The following is a 20,505-nucleotide window of genomic DNA, read 5'->3' as shown; positions in this document are numbered from 1 at the left end:
ATAGGAATTGTGAATTCAAAGTATGTTATTTTTTCGAAATACTAATCATACATAGATGATTATTCATGTGAGTTTTGCTGCCCACATTTACATAGGAACAGTGAGATATGTAATATTATTGACCTCATTATTTTAGGGGTTGTGTGTTTTCAGTACAAATGAAGATATCATACTGTTCACATTATGTGTAGGCCTGTGTTGAGGTTTTACTTTTAGAATCCATAACTTGGGCAGACGGCGTTGCCTATGCATGAAGTTGTCAATAAGTAGATGGACAAGTTTTAGTTTAGAAACATGCCGAAACACGAACAATACATATAATGCATTCTGGTTTAGAAGGAATGTTTGCGACGCACGAATGTGCAACCAGGCAATTATGTATTTACGTCAGTGTCATATCATCACACATGAAGTATTGCAGGTGTTCTATTATATTCCGGTAGCCTGGTATTGTGGACTGCGGTGATGGAAACGTTTGTTAATTGTTGCCTTGTAATTGGCGACTGCGCAGTAAATATACAATTTATGGGAGTGCCGGGTAAGCTGTGTGTCGTGTCGTTTGGCGTAAACAACGTTTGCATGTTACTGTGAGCACGCACGGCATTATTAGTGCGCAACGAATAACCTTTCGCCCCAATTCATCTCAGTTTGCCAGCAGGTGTCATGCACTATAGTTCCGCTAGCAACACAAAATGATGCCCACTCCATATGTTCAGTGTAAAGCCTGTAGCGCGGCTTGCCTACATCCCATTGTGTTTATTTCTACATCACTCTAGCCAACACACTGGACAATATTATGCTATAGCGTAGCTTACTCTACAGACAACTTGTGACGCATTGGGTATGTGGCCTACCCCACCTAATCTCTTTAAATTGCCCCACTGGAAACTGCTGCTTATATTATCTTGACAGCACGAAACTATCATAGTCATTTTATAAGTGTCTGATTTCTGGTAACGGCAAAAACCAGTGGGGTGAGTCAGAGCAGAGAGGACGTCGGACCACTTCCTGGTTTTATTCTGGTGTCTCATGCGAAGGCCCGCCCCTAGACCGGAGCCGTCGCGACGAGAGCCGACGGCAGTGCACTAGCACAGAGTACTGCAACAGCTGCGTGTCGGTGCAGCCTTGGTCTGTGGATGAGCGCTTTGTCACGCACTGCCCTGTCCTGTGCAAGTTGACGCGGATTTCCCGACACTCGAAATACCCATGGTCAGACAGGACTGCCGCCTCGACGACAACATTAAGGGGGAAAGGAGACGCTTACCATTGTGCAGGTATGATGTGGTGTTTCGTTATTTACGATGTGTCCATTTTATCTGCCGTTGATTCCAACCGTTCGTCTTTGGGAAACACTTATCCTCTGAGAAATGGCGAAATATGTACAGTAGACAGGACAACAGTTGTCATGCTTAGGCAAGGGGTTGTGTTCATTTTCCAACGAAATTTTCGCTGGCCTGCAAACGTGTATACCCATGATTGTCGTTGTCACAAGGCTCTTTGTGTGGAGCCGCAGTGCCGGGCGGGCGTAGAGTAGGGATCGCTTTAACAGAAACTGTACGTGCGAACTTGCTCGAGCAGCGAATTGTAACTGGCACGTACGCTAGCGACTCAATGTATCTGATCCAACTCATCAAAATTACTCCTTTGGGAACGTTTTGTTACAGTTTCTACTGTGATCGTATCGCACAGTTTTGGGTAGAGTTCTGTGATCACTGGTAAAAAGATGAGAAAGGGATAAACAAAGTTTATATAGCAGACGGCTTTGTTTGCTTCAAGTTTCAGTTCACCTATACCCAACTCTTCTTGGGGTAGTCTGAAATAGAAAGATATGCTTTCTATTCAGTAGGCTAGTGGCACCAGCTCACGTTCTGCGATGACCTATCCTTTTCGATTTCGATTAGCCAACAAATGACACATTAGCGGATGTTGATTATTTACTAATGTGAGTAATATGTCCACGAAGGAAACACTATAGGCTCTACGGGGTACTGACGCATAATCAACCCTCGTAAAGAATGTACAACTGTGCACTGTAGTCTTAAACATTTGTATCTCTTTTTGTTCTTTAATAGGTTTTTGGACAACGCTTGAGCCGTTGCCATGGACAATACACTGCACCTTCTAAGGAAGCCAGCAGACACTACTGATAAAGTTATGGAGCCCACACTGAACCTGACCATGGGTGACGCCGAGTTTACAGAGCAACAGATGGTACTGGCTGACAAGATACCTTTAGTAAAACCCTGTTTTAAAAAGAAGCCGATGAAATTGGACGCGAATTGCCTTCGGACTCTAGGAGATCCCATTTTGACTACATTATTGAGTGCGGATGCACTTGTAGCAGGAGACGGGATGTTTGTTCCCAGAAACCCAACGAGGACACAGAGGAATCTATGTACAGCTGCGGTGGTGAAGCAAACAAGGGTCGACCAGGTGTGCTTGAAGGACGAGGGCACCGTAACTGGACTGATGAGCAACACAGAAGACACGGAAGTGGCGGACACATCAGCCGATGTTCGAGAAGGGGGACAGAAGGTGACTGATATTCAGGGGGTGACAATGGACACTAATGAGCACGGCTTCCCGCCCCAGGCACGCGACGTGACGGCGCCCACCACCGTTTCCCCGTGCGAGGGGCAAAAGATGAATGACATCTATACCTCGGAGTCCTTGCAGGGTGCAAATTGCCTCACCATCAAAGACGGCTCACTGCAGGGCGAGATCTTTATGGATAAAAGCGAAGAAGCCTCTTTGGATTTAGTCTTTGAACTCCTGACCCAGCTGCAGTACCACACACATCAAGGCGACGGGGTATCGATTTGCGTGGATTTCCTCCAGGGAGTCTGTGTCTATGGCAGCGATTGTGCACAACACCACACCGTGTTACCCTACCACTGGCAAATTCGCAGAGCCGATACGAAAATTTGGCAAAGCATATCTGATGATTCGCAAGAACAGTTGGAAAGGCTTTATTGCAATCCGGACAATGTACAAGTCAGACTGAAGTTTATGTAAGTTTATTTTACTTTTTCCCACATTCATTCTGTTTCCAACGTTATTTCAGTGTTTCTGTTTTCATTTTTACTGGTGGAGAAGTTCAACACAACTGTCAAACCATTTCACAAAAATCGTTAAATCTGTCAATGAACCCGCATTTTGAGAAGTGCATAATTGCCTCATAGTGGTTATGCTTCCCATGCCGCTATAAATGTCATCTTACCCTAGCTAAAACTCAGCTGTTGGTTCCTCTTCAGTATGTCATTCTAAGCCCGTTGTTGGCTGGCATTACATGAGGAAGTGTATTGTCGACTGGAAGCTGTAAACTGGCATGACCCAGAGCTGCCCGGTGCGGTCACAGACACACACGCTCACACGCACACTCACACATTCGGTCGGTCACATCCCCCCTCCCCCCTCCCCCCTCCCCAACACACACGCTACCGGGGGAGCACACAGTCACACTCACTACACCACAAAGTGAAGCGCTCACACGCAGGTATTTTTACAGACACACATAGATACATGCACAGCCTCTGACATATGTTGAACTGGCTCTCAAGGTCTGTCACTGAATGGGTAGGGAAAGCCTCTAGCATTAGCCATGCCTCCTTTTCTATTAATGTTATCAACAACACCGGTCAGTCAGGCAGCTCTCAGCTTCAGTCACACCATTTGACAGGGTGGACAGTGTCAATTGATCCTGCCTGCTATTTGTTTAAGCAAAAGGGTCTTTTTTGTTTGCGAAAGTCTTTTAAACTAGACCAGTATGCAAAGGCAGGTTTCCAAAAGGAAGTGGTTTGATCATGACAAAGCAAGAAGCTCCCTGCTCTGATTTTAATATTCACTGTGACAAAGGCTTCCCAGTCAGCAGGCGGACAGTGTGTCACGGAGCTCAGAGCACTCTGACACGCACTCGTGTTTGGGAACAGTCTGCATCTCAGTGGCTAAACATTGTGAAGGCCCATGTTGAAGATCTGTGATAGATGTCAGTCCCCTGCCAGAAAGTTGCTGAAATACATTGCTGTCACAAGTCTCTCTTTGACTATAAACACACAAACTTATAAAAACAATTGCAATCAATTGTCTGAATAGCCAGATTAAGAACACTTGTTTCAAATTGTTGCCATGGCAACAATATGCCAGTCATTTAAGTAAGATTTGAGTTCACATAGCATCTCCTTCTAGTTCTCTCATGGCCTCATCTCCTGAGTCTGTGTGTATATCTCAATCATTCATGCTCAGTCTGTTTGTTTGGACAATTGAAACTGTTCAAACTGAAGCACATATGTTTCCTGTAGTGAGTGTGTTGTAACCAAGGGTTTTTGTGAGACCACTGGAAAGTGGAAAGACTGACCTGAGGTAAAGACACTGTGACCTGAAACTAAGGTGTATGCTCAGTGGGGTAGCGTGGGTGTGTGTGTGAAACAGGGGCAGATAACGTGTCAGGTGGCCCATGAAATGAATCACTGGGGCGAGGTCGCAATGCCTTTTCATTACTCAGCGTCTCTTCTATTCTCCACCCCTTTCTCTTTCTCTGTCTATCCCTCTATCCCTCACTATCTCCATCCCTCTTCATTCCTCCTCCCTCTGCTTGCAGGAGCTTCCTGTAAACCCTCTGTGCCTCCAGGCTGGCATGCACCTCTGCTCGAGTGTAATTTCCTTTCTTTCAACCCCTCTCTCCCTCTTGCTTTCCATTCCTTCAACCGTCCCTCTTTCTTTGACTTTGATTTCTTTTAGCTCTGGTTGGAGCTCAGCAAAGGACTGTTTACGACCCCTAATAACATTTGAACATCAGAAATAGCACCTGATCCATACAAACATGATGCAGACACACTCTCTCTCTCTCTCTCTCTCTCTCTCTCTCTCTCTCTCTCTCTCTCGCGCTCTCTCTCTCTCATTTTCTGTACCACTCTATTCAATTACTGTTCTTCTCTTCTCATCTCGCATTCACCGGCCAGCTCTTTTGGTACACAGATTGCTGTGGACATTTGGAACTGCACACTGTGCTGATGTGTTGAAGACCAAGTGGGATGTTGAGTGTGTGTGTGTCCAGTGTGTGTCCAGTGTGTGTCCGGTGTGTGAGAGCAGGGTGCTCTGAACACCCTGTCCCCCTCTGTGCCTGGGCCGTCGTATTTCACTGCCCCGGGGAGCTCCAGAGAACCTCTCCGAGAGACTTCCTCTCCCGGCAAGAGGAAATGAGAGATCACTCTGTCCCTGCGGCTGATTCGACTCGATGAGCAAGACAGAAGCTTGAAAGGAAAGAGGGAAGGGCCCTGCCACACCCTCCCATGACCTCCTAGGCTATTACTGTCCTAAGGAAGAAGCCAAGTGTGTACCTCCACAGGTCCTATTGCTTTATCAATAGTTATCTAGCTGGCCCTTAGCTGTGGTGGCCTACAGGGGAGAGGGAAGTGGGGGTGGCCATTAGACTTGTTCTCTAATGAGGTTAATGGGGGTGGCCGGTCAGGGTGCACTGATCCTGTTTAGTCTTGGGATAGTGCTGGGGAAGAACCCCTCCCAAGCTTGTGAAACCAGCCTGGGCCTGGCATGTCCAGTTCCTTTTGGACTACCAGTCTGGGTCACACCCAACACCAGCAACTCTCTCTCTCTCTCTCTCTCTCTCTCTCTCTCTCTCTCTCTCTCTCTCTCTCTCTCTCTCTCTCTCTCTCTCTCCCTCTCTCTCTCTCGTCCACATACGCTTTCCACATTTTGTGACAGAAATTGTACATATGTTCCCCTTGTTTATATTTCAACTGTGTGCCTTTTGTTCATAGATAAAATGTTTATTTATGTTAGTTAATGTTACATTGAATAAATAAATAAAGATGCAAAGAGAATTTTCGAACATAGACTGTTTCTGATACTTGACTAGGGGAGGGAATCTCTCTCTCTCTCTCTCTCTCTCTCTCTCTCTCTCTCTCTCTCTCTCTCTCTCTCTCTCTGTGAGACAGAGCACTATGCCTGTGCCTATGTGATGGTCCCCTGTTTGTGATGTTATGTGAATTCACCATGAGTGAGTGAGTTATCGTAATATTTCCTACCCGCAGACAACACAGGTGACTGGCTGCCTTATCTGTAAACAGGAGTGTGTGGTTAGGGGAGTGTGTGTGTGTGTGTGTTTGTGTTTAATTCCCTTCAGCCTGTGACGCTATTGAAGAGTGGGAAAAATGCAGGCATGCGGGCCACCCAGTCTTTGCACGTGAGAAAATGCTGGTGTGTGTTTGTGTGTGTGTGTGTGTGTGTGTGTGTGTGTGTGTGTGTGTGTGTGTGTGTGTGTGTGATAGAGAGAGTAAAGGATAGAGAAAAGATTGAAGAATCACTGAACATTTATGATACAGGACAAATAGCAAAATAGCAGTGTGCCTGCTTTCCCTTCTCCATCTCTGTGTCTCTCTCTTCACATCTATCAGTCTTTCTTCCTTTGTTTCCCCCGCCTGTCAACTTCTCTCCCCCTTCTTTCGCTTCAGTTGACCGCTTCTGTCTGAGACCACAAACCACAGCTGGCCCAGATGTGCATTTTAATGCTGTGTGTGTGTATATGTCTGTCTGTGTGTGTGTTTGTGTGTGTGTGAGCCACAGCCGTGGGGGTGTTAGATGGGGAAAGGGGGGTGGGGTCAGAGGCTAATTGCCAAAGCCTTTTCACCTCCTCCCCATTTATGTGGGGCACGCTAGCCCTACTCTGAACACCAACCCGCTAGAGCCCAAGGGTGTGTGTGCGTGTGCGTGTGCGTGTGCGTGTGCTTGTGCGTGTGCGTATGCGTGTGTGTGCATATTGCTGTCCAAGAAGGATGTGGTAGACAGATGTTCTGGTGTCATTGTTTAGAGCCCTACTGGTTCTAATGAATAGGCGAAATGTATATTCAGGTCCACCCCTTTGTGTCCTCTCCCTGCTTTCCCGGATCTCAGGATCTCTGGGTTGGTGTGCGTGTGCAGTCATGTGTGTGTCATCAGCGCCATGGCTGTCTGTGAATCATGACGGTTCTCAGTGTTGCCCATGTGCGTGTGTTGGTGCGCCTGGGAGGAACATGTGAAAGGTTTGGGGGTAATTTGAGACTTCCTGATTCCACAGGTTAGAATGCCTTTTAGTCTGCTTCTCACAAGGGCGGTGTGTGTGTGTGTGTGTGTGTGTGTGTGTGACAGAGAAAAGAGGGAGAGAGAGGCCTCCACCATCAGCATGTCATCAGCAGACAGGAGCAGGTCATAATCACTATAGCGACCCTGGGACCACTCCATAATTGGAGCAGGGTGACATCAAAGCCTGCTTGAAGGGCAGGAAGAAGGGCCATGGCTGGCTACCTCCACGTGATACGTGCACTTCATAGAGAAGACTCAGCCTGCTCTCTTTCATCTCCCTCCGTCTCCCTCCGTCTCCCTTCATCTCTACCTTGTTCTCTCCTTCATGACAAACTATCTGGGCTATCGTGTGTCATTGTTTTCACCACCCACCAACTAGACCTCATTTCACTCAGCTCACTAACAGATTGCAAAAGGAACTGAGTGACTGAATATGTGTGTGTTATGAGAGAGAGAGAGAGAGGTTGTGAGTGTGTGTGTGAGTGTGAGAGCGACTCTGTGTGTGTGTGTGTGTGTGTGTGTGTGTGTGTGTGTGTGTGTGTGTGTGTGTGTGTGTGTGTGTGTGTGTGTCAGAGAGAAAGAGAGATAGAGATTTTCAGGCTAAAGGCAGAGGCACTGAGACGGGGTGGGCTGAGCAGAGGCTAAAGCCAGAGTGTTCACAGGCTCTGACTGGAGTCCTGGTGAACACAGAGAACCACTCTTTGCACTTAATTTAACCAGTGGAATTTTATTTTTAGAAATGAGCTGAGCAGGCCCAGCAGAGAGAGAGAGCGAGAGAGAGAGAGAGAGGAGACAAGGAAACAAGGAAACAGGGAAACACGGAAACAGGGAGGGGGAGACAGAGGGGCAGAGGGTGCTGGTGCCTGATGAGACTGTAGTGTGCCACAGAGCAGGGAGCGAGATGTGCCAGAACAATCTCTTTATCACTTCATTATTTCAGCTTGTAATGGCACGGCTGTAATCACACGGCTGCCCTGCCGGCTTATTGTCCGGCACAGGTAACCATGGAGGTCGGCAAGCTCTGCCCGCTCCCTCAACACCATACACATCTCTGGTGTGGAGTAAATATTTGTCTGTGTGTGTGTGTGTGTGTGTGCTTGTATTTGTGTGCATGTGTGAGTGTGCATGAGCAAACAGCTGGAAAGGGACTAGCCTGTTTGGTGTGGTGGCTGAGGGGAAGTGAGTTGGGCAGCTGAACTGATTGTGGTGGTGGGTCAGGTCATCTTAGCTGTGATGTGTCTGTAGCAAAGTGCAATCTCTCACGGGGTGGCACATTGAGTGACTCACCGCTGATTGTGAGTGTCCCAGGAAGACCATCAAGCCATTACGCCACAAAGTCCATGCTAACGTGATATGCTAACTTCTGTAGGTTCATATGTGACTTATTCTTTAATATATATTCTTTAATAGTCTCCATTTCCTGCCAACCTTCAGTTCTTTGTTCAGTCAGTCTTCTTTGTTCATTCAGTCTACTTGTCTTTGGCCTTCGAGTAGCTGAACACCTCAGGCTGTGTGTCCTGAGAGGCCCAGAAGCTCAGTTCTTTCTGTTAGTCTATTTCTTGTCATGCTAAAAAAGACAGACAGAACATAGGGACAAACTCTTCCACAGGAAGACTCTCTGCCTCTAGTTCCCTCAGTACCTCTGTCTTATATACAGACAGTAACTACTAATATATTTCAGTTGCCCCTTATTTTGTTCATACTTTTTGTACCTACTCTCATGTTATGTCTTTAGTAGTTTCAACTCTCCATACTCTCCCTGTTCTCTCACAGATCCATGACAGAAGAGGGCTAAATTAAAGACACATTTCCTCTTCTTGCTTAGAGCTTGCAGTAAGTGCAGTGTACTATCCAGGGAGCTGTTGCTTAAGAGTGCAAAGGCAGAAACTGTAATGCTGACCAGTAAGTATCTGTTACCAAAAGATGATGAGGCAGGATTCCACCCTGTTCGCCTCTGATCAGCGTTTACGGACATAAGTATTTATCGAGCGTGAAACCAGTGAGTGGACACTTTCTGGTAGATAGAGAGATAGATAGAAAGAGAGAGAGGAGGGGGGAACCAAAAAAAAGCAAGTGTGCTTAGTCAAGATCTCAACTTTCACTTCCCAGTTGGGGCTGTGTTTGGAGTGAGGTTTGTTTTTGTGTGTGTGTGTGTGTGTGTTTCGATCATGGACTGCCCATGAGAAAAACAGCATGTTCCGGACACAGTGAGCCCTAAGTCTTCGGTACGCTCCCTCTGGACACCGCTACATTAACGTCTGCACACGGTGCGCGAGACACACATTTAGTCACCTGGCTGCGCCTAGATGCCTTGTGCATGCAAGGTTTAAAGCACGGGCTTAGGGTCAAGAGAAAACAAATCCTCTTGATGCAATTTGTTAATTTACCAGGCACTTTCTCCGAAGTGACTTACAGTACAGATGCACATTTTCATCAGCTTGAAATGAGTTTGCTCCCTGCGAATAAAACTTACTGGAAACTCGCTGATAAAATGAGAGAATCGTTTATTTCATGCTTCAGAGAATCCTAGCTGATTAGAGGACCAAAAAGGGGATTTGAAGGTAGCTAGTTATCACTATTTTTAGATAGAGGACTAAATGGTTATGAAGGGACAGAAAAAAACTATACACGTATAAAAACAGTCTTTGCTGTTGATTCACCTGACGTAGAGATATTATTTCAAAAACTGTGATTGAGTGATTGGACTGACCACAACAGCAGAACAAGTATACTTTGGATATACAAATGTGCACATATGCATCCGCACTGCACAAACACAGAGGTTTTGGAGTAAACTTATTCCATAAGCATTAGCACAGTGTGTACTATTGCAGTAGGGCTGAACGATTAATTGCATTTGCGATTTAATCGCGATATGATAGAACGCGATTTTCTAACCGCAACGTTCGCGATTAAAAAACGTGGTCACAAAAAAAAATTTAAATTTTTTTTTACACACTACATTTTTACACTAAATACACACACTCTTTCTGACACACATACACACACTCACGTGGCAGCTGTAGATAATACTTGTTTCATTCAGTGTCTCGCAGGAGCAGAGCATACAGTCTCTGTATGTGTATGTGTATGTGTGTGTGTAACTGTCAGTACTGGTTCGGTCTCATACATGTTTGATCTCACCATTAAGCTCAATCTGCTCTGTTCTGCTGGAGTGCCTGGACTGTGCTTCAACACTCACTCGCAATATTTTGGTAAAAAATCGCAATTAGATTATTTTCACAAATCGTTCAGCCCTATATTGCAGTGCAAATGATTGTGTGTGTGTGTGTGTGTGTGTGTGTGTGTGTGTGTGTGTGTGTGTTTTCCAGTCTGCAATGAGGGAAGTGAGGAGAGTAACTGGATATGGGGGGATTTTGGTATGGTGGGGGTAGTGTGCAGGGTGAAGTTGTTTGCATATTGGTCTTATGTGTCCAGCTTGTTTGTGTGTGTGTTTTTGTGTGTGTGTGTGTGTGTGTGTGTGTGTGTGTTTGTCCGGGTTAGTATGTGTGTCTGTGCTTTTGTATTTGCTGGACCTGTCACTAGTGAGATTGCAACGTTGACATTCTTAGCTGGGTGTTTGGGTATCTTAGACCACAGAGTTCACATTCACAGAGGTGAACATTCTTACCCTTGTGTGTGTGTGTGTGTGTGTGTGTGTGTGTGTGTGTGTGTGTGTGTGTGTGTGTGGCAGCATTTGGCCACTTCTCATGTGAGTTTATCTGTGGCTCAGGACTATAGGTTAGTGATGCTGTGAAATCATCCTACTTTTAAAGGTGTAATATTTTTGTTCAGTTTCTCTCTTCCTCTTCAATGATATAGCTGTGTTTCTTATGTTTAGTTTGTCAATACATTTCACCTCTCCCTCTTTAGATCTTCGTTCATTAGATCATGTCTCCTCATGCCAGCCAGTTGGTTTATTTAATACACACACTCTTTCTGACACACACACACACACACACACACACACACACACACACACACACACACACACACACACACACACACACACACACTCACGTGGCAGCTGTAGATAATACTTGTTTCATTCAGTGTCTCGCAGGAGCAGAGCATACAGTCTCTGTATGTGTATGTGTATGTGTGTGTGTAACTGTCAGTACTGATTCGGTCTCATACATGTTTGATCTCACCATTAAGCTCAATCTGCTCTGTTCTGCTGGAGTGCCTGGACTGTGCTTCAACACTCAGGACATTCAGTCTGCTCAATGCCACGGCCTGTCTGTGCCTCTGTATGTGTATGTCAGTGAGCGTGTGTGTGTGTGTGTGTGTGTGTGTGTGTGTGTGTGTGTGTGTGTGTGTGTGAGTCTAAGTGGTCGGGTTGTTCAGTGTCTTGGACAGCTGAGAGCTGTTCATTCACACCACTCGGGCACAGCAGACTTTGTTCCCGGTGTCTCGTGCTGCTTGTGCCTGTTGACGAATGAAACATGCCACTGGCAGGGACACTCGGGATCTGTTCACCCCACTCCTCATGGCCCCCCGGCTCTCTGTTTTTAAAGACCCTGGTGCCATACACCACTGTGCATGTTTTTAAATTCTTTTTCTTTCTTTGTGTCTGTCTTTCTTTGTTCCACTTGGTTCCAAGTCAGTCTTTAAAAAAAAAAAAAATGTTATCATGCAGTGGTGTCTGCATAAGATCAAGCCCTTAGTGCTTTCTTTTGATGTTCCGTGCCAAGCATACTGGTCTAAGAGATATTTGACACGGAGAGGTCACAGTGCTCCAAGGTCATTTGCAGTATTCTTGTGTAAATGATCACACACACACACACACACACACACACACACACACAGGGGTTAATGCTCATGGGCAGTCCCCAGCCTGGCCAGACTTTTGACCCCTGACCCCAAATCCTCTTACGGTGGAGCACAAGCATGATCGATCCTCCACTAAAATAGAGACCGAGGCCAGTCCACACCATGCTGCCAAGGCTGACCTACTAAAAGCATGGGTGGTCAGGCTGGGCACGCACGGTGTGTGTGTGTGTGTGTGTGTGTGTGTGTGTGTGTGTGTGTGTGTGTGTGTGTGTGTGTGTGTGTGTGTGTGTGTGTGTGTGTGTGTGTGTGTGTGTGTGGTGGTGGTGGGGTAGTAATGGAGAATATTGATGTGTGTTGGTGGGGGACAGAGCAGACTTTTACCCAGCAACTTGCAGTAAACCTGAAGGGCATGTGTGTGAGCGGAATGAAGCATTGTCATTATTGCCTCTATCGTCTGTATGTGTTTACATTTGTGTGTTGTGTGTGTGTGTGTATATTTGTGTGTGTGTTGTGTGTGTTGTGTGTGTGTTGTGTGTGTACTTCTTATTCACCGGCCTGTCCTCCCCCCAGGAGCCGGGTGTTCACACTAGACTTCAGCGTGATGAGAGTGGGTGACCCTGAGTTCGATCAGGTCAGACGTCTCTCCACGCCCTCCAGCCCGGTGACCACCCCCCTCACCAACAGCCCCACCCCCAGCTGCCTCACCGTCTGGAAGTACTACTGCAGAGACAACTTCGGCTGGAGAGAGTATTCGGAGGTAGGAGACATGTCTACCCCGCCTGTCTGCGCTGTCGCTGCCCTCGAAGCACAGAACACTTGAAAACTAGTGGCCCTCCACTGGCCAAGGGCAGAGTCACCAAGTCCCAAAATTGCCACATAAGCACATTTACACAGTTCAAAAGATCAGACTAGTTTCCTTGTCTCGCTGTGTGTGTGTGTGTGTGTGTGTGTCTGTGTGTGTGTGTCTGTGTGTCTGTGTGTGTGTGTCTGTGTGTGTGTGTCTGTGTGTGTGTGTCTGTGTGTGTGTGTGTGTCTGTGTGTCTGTGTGTGTGTGTGTGTGTGTGTGTGTGTGTGTGTGTGTGTGTGTGTGTGTCTAGAGTGTTCGAAGATTTAGCTCTCGAATCAGCCCATTCAGACAGGGCCGTTTGGTGTTCCTCCCACAGACGTCCGTGATGTGAACGTTGCATAAGTGTTCTTTGGGAAACAAAGCTATTTATTCCTTAAAATCTGCCCTGATGGATGCATTCTCACCTGCTCATGTTTTTTTTGTTCCTTTTCCTTCACGTCACAAAGTCATTCAGAAAGACCAAGTGAAGGAGAAAGAGCTGTGATTTGCTATGATTCCTAATATTTTTTCCTCTCTCTCTATCCCTCTCTCTCTCTCTCTCCATCTCTCTCTCCATCCCTCTCTCTCTGTTTGTAGCCAGTGGTGCGTCTGATCGAGGAGGCGAGTGGCCGGGGGCTGAAGGAGGTGCGGTTCATCACGTTGCAGAATCAGTACATCCTCAACATCCGCGAGGGCTTCCAGCAAAATGCTGTTTTCGGCTTCCGCCGGCAGATCAAGAAGCGCCCGCTCTTCCTCTCTATTGTCATGCTCACGCCTTACCTGCAGTGAGTACACACACACACACACACACACACACACACACACACACACACACACACACACACACACAAACACCACATTAATCTATAACACAAAGACGCATGAATACACTGTACTCATACATGTGTAGACATACAGATTGGACATGCGCATTTGTATACTAGTCCCCTATTCAGCACAAAGTCACACACACTGACACATATGTGCTCAATAATATTTTCTTCCACTGAGCTGTTAGTCAGGGTGTGTGTGTGTGTGTGTGTGTGTGTAAATCCACAAATGGCTGGGTACAAAGAGCAACATGTTCTTAGTTATTCAGTAGCTCTCATCATGAAGCCCTACTTCGAACAAACACCTTCATCCCCAAATCACCCATCTGCGTCCCAGAGCAACCACTGTCTTATGACCCTCACACTGACTCTGTAGGGGAAAACAGTCCAGAGACAAAGAAGGCAGCACATGTGGTGAGGAGGAGGAGGAGGAAGGAAAAAAAAGAACACGGAGGGAAAAGTTCAAAATGAGTTCCAGGCGCGTTGCGCTAGACGACTGAAAGGGAAACGTGACTGTTGGTGGTGCAAAGCTGCGTGCTTTCAACACTCAGAGTTTTCCATCTAATGCGGTTCAGTCAGTCACTGAGGCCTGGTGACAGTCAGTCCCTCCCTAGCATCTCTCCCCTGGTGTCTTAGCAACATGTCTGGAGTGGGGATTATATGTAGAAGTGAAATATTTCCTTGAAAGTTAGCTACAGCCTGTGGTAGTGATAGTATGTGCTGGTGATGGGTTGTGCCGTTGGGCTTACACTGGGCTCTTAGTCGGTGTTTGCCATATTAATCTCTATTGAGGTGAGTGTATGATACATTCACCTTGTGTTCATGGAGGCAAGTCTGTGCTGGAAGCTCCCACCCCACCCCACCCCGCCCCACACACACCCCTGCTGGATGTCTGTCTGACAGGGACATGCTGTCCTAAGCAGACAGGGGTGGAAGTCATTAAAATCGGCTTTGACAGTGTACAGAGCAGGCACAGTTCCTAGCGCTCATTCAGTCAAATAAGTCAGCTGTCTTTGACACACAGCAACAAACACCCCAGCTGCGTTACAGTCAGAAGCCGCCGAGCTCCTCGAACATCAATACTTCAACTTCACCTACATACCTAAAAAGCCCATCGCACATCGCTCTCGCTTTCTCTTTCTCTGTCTCTCCCCACTTTCATTTTGACAGGCCTTCTCTCGTTCTCACTTGTGTTTGCCTCACTTGCCTTCCGCCTGTCTTTTGCGGAGTCACGCAGGGAATAAAGCCTTGCGTATTGCGGTAGCATCACTGTCTCCTCGTCACCTTGAGGAGAGGAGTGAGAGGAGAGTTAGGCCAGGAGAGGGGAGGGGGTGAGGGGCTGAGAGCCAGATGGCACCGGGGCTGGACACCCCGACTCCCCCGGTCATGTGTGCCTGCCAACTGGGCTTTATAAGAATGCTTTGGTGTTGAAATGATGAAGTGGTCCACACACATTTTTTGCATAGTTGACTGTACTGAAAGCTTTTATTATATGGAAAGTAGCCTGGAAATTGATAACTTTTTGACACTTTAGTCTGTCCTACCCTTATGTTTCAACTCCACTCCACACACACACAATCAAACAGACACACACTCAAACACATTCTTTTTTTCTCTGCTGCTTTAGGACTCTTGGTGGCCTGTCGTCTATGGAGATGTCGACGTCCCTCCCGCTGTCTCCCACCTCTGTCGTCCCGCCCAAAGTTTTCCCTGAGACGTGGTTACCTATGAGCCCCAGCCTGGACTTCCTACAGGTGCCCGTCTCCCGTGAAGACCGCAGCTACCGCACCGTCTACACCCTCTTCCACAAGACCGTGTCCGAGACCAGGTTCCGCATCCTTAAGATCCTCCGTGTGCAGAACCCTTTCCTCTGGGAGAAATACAAGAGGTGAGCAGTCCAGAAGCAGGGTCAAGATGGCAGCAATCTCACTTACAATAGCAGGGACAATAGTGGCATTGATGATAGTGTTTCTGCTGCTGCTGCCAGTAATCTTTGTAGTCTTAGTTGCTGCAATTGGCTTGAGGTTTGTTTTTCTACTCGGTAGACTTTGTGCTAGTGTGCAACTGAAACGGTCCTTGCTATATTTCAGCATGACAAAAACAGATGTTTCGTGTGTGTATGTGTGTTATCTTGTGGTAAGAGGTGCTGTTAGCAGCGAAAGCATACAAGCTTGGGAAATGGAGAGCACACACACAGGAAGCAATGACGGGGGCAGAGGTCGAGGTGTTGTGACAGCCTTGGTGCTGTTGTTGTTGTTGTTCTCCTAAATACGCCATTGTCATGGCGACACCTGTCTTTCTCACAGCTGGGAAGGGAGACGGTGAGAGGTGATGAGTCAGTGGGCTTACAGATGAGTCACTCAAGGATTCAGTCACATCATGTGTATGTGTGTGTGTGTGTGCGTGCGCAGGCACATGCGACTCCTTCTGTGTGTACTGTGAGGTTACTGGGCTGAGATTTGAGATTGAGATTGCGCTGTCTAATATCTCTGTACCTGCCAGAGCTTGCTTGCGGTGCAGTCTGGCCTAGCAGCCTGAGCTGAGCAGAGAGAGAGAGAAAGGAAGAGAAAGGGAGAGAGAGAGAGAGAGGGATGTAGCTGAAGGGCCCGGGCTCAGGGGAGCTGTGTGTGTGTGTGTGTGTGTGTGTGTGTGTGTGTGTGTGTGTGTGTGTGTGTGTGTGTGTGTTTGTGTTTGCGTAGGAGATAATAGAGAGGAAAAAGACAGAAGATGTGGAGACTGATAGAGCAAGCATAGAGTTACACAGAGAGGCAACAAGAGCTCACTGTAGCCCAGTAGCAGTGGGTCACTGTGACCTGACAGACTGTGTGGGGGTGTGTGTGTGTGTGTGTGTGTGTGTGGGAGAGAGAGAGAGAGAGAGAGAGAGAGAGAGAGAGAGAGAGAGAGAGAGTGTGTCCCAGTCTCTGTGTGTGTGGCCAGTGGGTCAGAGGAGGTCAGTCCGCTGGGGTTGACCACAGAGTTCAGTGCGAGCCCCTCCAGCCATTAGACCATAACTAATGCTGATTCTCCTCATGACCCAGCTCTTCAGCACAAACACGTATACACACACACACACACACACACACACACACACACACACACACACACACTCTCTGCCTCTCTTTCACTAGAGTGCCTGTCTGTAGTTGCCCTCCTTCTTCTAGAGAACCAGGGGAAACGTACATCACTGACTCTCATGGCACTCTGTTATAAAACCCCTCAGTGGAGAGTCTCTCAGTTGTTTGTGTTGTTGATGTAGTTGAAATCCTGGTAGAAATGTGCTGCCTGGTGCCTGTAGGACAAGGAAGAAATGGAGCCCTGCAGCTTGCCAACTTTGCCTAATAATGACAGCATGTTACTAAATGATTCTCATCTCAAAGCTGAGGTACCTTTCAGTAGCAGTAACACTTTCTCTCTCCCCCTACAGGAAGAAGGAGTACATGTCCCGGCGCATGTCGGAGATGGACCGCATGCTCAACGAGCGACACCTCTTCCATGGCACCTCGGCCGATGTGGTGGAGGGCATCTGCAAGCACAACTTTGACCCGCGCGTCTGCGGCAAGCACGCCACCATGTTCGGCCAGGGCAGTTACTTCGCCCGCAAGGCCGTCTACTCGCACAACTTTGCCAAGCGCTCGCCCAAGGGCAAGCACTACATGTTCCTGGCCAAGGTGCTGACGGGCAAGTTCACGGTGGGCAACCCGTCCATGCGCCGGCCTCCCCCGCTCAACCCGCGCGACCCTTCCAGCGACCTGTTTGACTCGTGCACGGACAACTGGATGGACCCGCAGATCTTTGTCATTTTTAATGATGACCAGAGCTACCCCTACTTCATCATTCAGTATGAGGAGGTGTCCAACACTGTGGCCATCTGAGCAACCCTGCTTGAGCCGGCCTGCCTGCTTCAGGCATAGGGGACTGTGGAGTAGGAGGCCAAGGGGACTGTCTGGACAGAGGCAGAGGACAGAGGGCAGCAAGAGGGACAAGAGACTTGCAAATCCCAGCTCCATGCCCTACACGCTCTCTTAATTTCACAGTTCAGAGGTGTGTGTGTGTGTGTGTGTGTGTGTGTGTGTGTGTGTGTGTGTGTGTGTGTGTGTGTGTGTGTGTGTGTGTGTGTGTGTGTGTGTGTGTGTGTGTGTGTATATGTGTGTGCGTCTGTGCGCGTGTAAAACCTTCTCATCACAGCTTCCACGCTCTAGCTGGATACAGGGGTGCGTGACTGTGTTTAACCAATAAGCCAATGACTGTACAGATAAGAGCACAACTTTGATCAGTCATAGCCGTGATATCAGCTATCAGTGTCCTAAAGCTTGCTGCAGTTATTTCAGCCAAACCTAGTGCCTGTCCATACAATGCCATGCCTACCATGCCACGCTCCGTGAGGTACAACAATAAAATAATCAGCAATAACACAGTAAAGAGAAGTAGTAGTGACATGAAGTACAGTACTTCCCATAGCAGACAGTAGATATTACACTACACACTGGCTCCCTTTACATCTGTCAGAACATTCTATCTCACTGATCTGATCTTGATGGGTTGGTCCTCCACAGTATCCATTTGAATGCCTTTGATCACTCAAATGATGCTACGAGGTGGTCAGGGATGGGTGTTGATCACATTGAAGCTACATACTAATGTGAATGATCAAAAGTACATCTGCCAACAAAAAAGAAGAAAGACAACATGTGCATTGCCTGATGACTTATCGCCTTTTTCTAATACTTGACTGCATAACTATATATTATGTACACTAACAGCAATTGATGATCAATTGATTAGTACCACACCAAGTTACATGGAGTTCAGAATGGCATGTTAATATAAGGTGTAAAGGGGGCACTGGCCCAAATCTTTAGCCACTTTTCTGACCATCAAGCTGACCATATCAGAAAGCTTCATAGTGGGAAGGCCAGTGGATTTACAGTCTGGGACAGCTTGTAAATATTAAGCTCAGCAAAGCAAACTTAAGCTATTCCACGCTAACCTGGAGGATAGTTTATCTAACAGTGCTAGCAACAGCTATCTCATGCTCAGCTTTGTTATGTAGATTCTGAGCTTGCTACAAACGTACAGTTGTCACTGTGAGTTATTTTGCTCTTCTCTGCAGGGTAGGGAAGGCAACCTTATGTGCTGTGCATCAAATCTAGTATACCAGTTTATTTCTTCTCAGCAGAATAAGTTGTCTGTAAAGCTGATAGCTTTCTGGCTGATGCTGGCTGTCCATTGGCTTGAGATATTGGTTGAACACATTAGAGTGAATGAGTGTGTATGAGGATGAATGTAAAGCCCACCCCATCCATTCGAAGGCCTCAGTGTGCTGCTGTTCATCAGTGACTTTAGGCTGTGTGAAAATCTGTGTCTTGTAAGTGGCCAGGACTGTGTGTGTGTATGTGGTTGTTTGTGTGAGACTGTCAGTGCAGCAGACATTTTGAACCCTTCGGTGGCTGTCCTAGTTAGGACTGGACCCTGTTGTGGCTGTGAAGTTTTTGTTTTTCCTTAAAAGCAAAAGATAAAAAGACTTACCTCTCTTTTTCATCCCATTGTCCACATACGCTTTCCACATTTTGTGACAGAAATTGTACATATGTTCCCCTTGTTTATATTTCAACTGTGTGCCTTTTGTTCATAGATAAAATGTTTATTTATGTTAGTTAATGTTACATTGAATAAATAAAGATGTAAAGAGAATTTCCGAACATAGACTGTTTCTGATATTTGAGTAGGGGAGGGAATCTCTCTCTCTCTCTCTCTCTCTCTCTCTCTCTCTCTGTCTCTCTCTCTCTCTCTGTCTCTGTGTGTGTGTGTTTGGGGTGGGGGTACGTTTACATGTGCTTGTGGTTCCTGGGTTACATCACTCTCCAAGATTAATGCCCTCTCACACCCAGCTTATCGTCGTGACAACCGAGTGCTTTGATGACTGGGCACCTCCCCCAGGCTCCTTGATCCTTCAGAAATATGCTTCCCTTGATGATTACTTCCTTGGTCTCATTGCCATGGTAACAGAACGTTCACTGAAGTGCTGGGTTATTGGCAATGGCCGGTCTGAGGGGCTGAACTAGTTTCCAGTGGTGTAATTGGTGTCAGATTGGACAGTGGGTCCTTGCCTGAGACACAGCTGAAGGGTTAGTCAGGCTTGAGATTGATATGTGGCTGCTGAACTTTAACCCACATTCTGTCTTTGCGCTGGCAAGGTGCGTCAAAGGCTTTTCCAAGTAGGTAGGGTCACTTATCTTCTGAGTTCAAGACTAGTTTTCTTTGCCTTTCTTTCTCTCTCTCTTTCTTTCCCACTCACACTCCTGCTCTCTCTCTCTTTCCTTTCAAAAGAAGAAAAAAGAAATCCCCTTTTCCACCCTCACACCCTAACCCCCTCCACCCCCTAGATACATACTCACTCACTCACTCACTCACACACACACACACACACACACACACACACACACACACACACACACACACACACACACAGAGACACACACACACACACACACACACACACACACACACACACAGAGACACACACACACACACACACACACACACACACACACACACACAGACACACACACACACACAGCCTCTGGGTGCAGGGCTCCTGAGCTCCATGCTTAATGAATCCCAGAGCAGTGTAGAGCTGGCAGCAGAGAAACACCCTTCCCAGCCCGCAGCCAGCAGGCAGGGCAAACACAACAGCAGCCCTTCTTCCCTCTCCCCATCTGCCTCCCTTCTTACTATTTTCTCCTTCTCCTTCTCCTCCCTCTCTCTCTGGTCCCTTGGTCTGACTTGAGTCATGTGAGTCATACAAGATTTGGTGTGTGTGTGTGTGTTTGTGTCAGCATGTGTGTTTATGTGTGTGTGGAGAGGCTAGATGAGAGGGAGTAATATGGCCGCGTGTTAAGTATTCGTGGTCTGGGAGCTTTTTGATGTGTGGAGAATGAGTTCCCCTTCGTGACTTTTTGAAGCTGCGTGCGTGCGTGTCTGTGTGCCTTGTGTGCTGGCAAG

The 20,505-nt window shown here is 47.2% G+C and overlaps 1 protein-coding gene across 1 annotated transcript; it reads left to right on the top strand.

Moving 5' to 3' along the window:
* The first annotated feature begins 508 nt into the window (after positions 1 to 508).
* Positions 509 to 19,194, top strand: LOC105897204 (TCDD-inducible poly(ADP-ribose) polymerase). The gene is made up of 6 exons (XM_012824109.3): positions 509 to 1,274; positions 2,073 to 3,011; positions 12,418 to 12,604; positions 13,271 to 13,458; positions 15,131 to 15,391; positions 16,928 to 19,194. Exons 2-6 carry the CDS (start codon positions 2,101 to 2,103, stop codon positions 17,373 to 17,375), a joined length of 1,995 nt encoding a protein of 664 aa, XP_012679563.1. The 5' UTR covers positions 509 to 1,274; positions 2,073 to 2,100; the 3' UTR covers positions 17,376 to 19,194.
* Positions 19,195 to 20,505: the final 1,311 nt, after the last annotated feature.

This window comes from Clupea harengus, chromosome 9 (assembly GCF_900700415.2).
Source record: "Clupea harengus chromosome 9, Ch_v2.0.2, whole genome shotgun sequence".
NCBI lineage: Eukaryota > Metazoa > Chordata > Actinopteri > Clupeiformes > Clupeidae > Clupea > Clupea harengus.
The sequence above is the reverse complement of the archived record's forward strand: the minus strand, read 5'-3'. Positions and strand labels throughout refer to the sequence as shown.

Coding starts and splice junctions, on each gene's coding strand:
- LOC105897204 (XM_012824109.3), top strand. CDS start 2,101: ATGGACAATACACTGCACCTTCTAAGGAAGCCAGCAGACACTACTGAT. Junction 12,605..13,270: donor GCTGGAGAGAGTATTCGGAG/GTAGGAGACATG, acceptor CTCTGTTTGTAG/CCAGTGGTGCGTCTGATCGA. Junction 13,459..15,130: donor ATGCTCACGCCTTACCTGCA/GTGAGTACACAC, acceptor CTGCTGCTTTAG/GACTCTTGGTGGCCTGTCGT.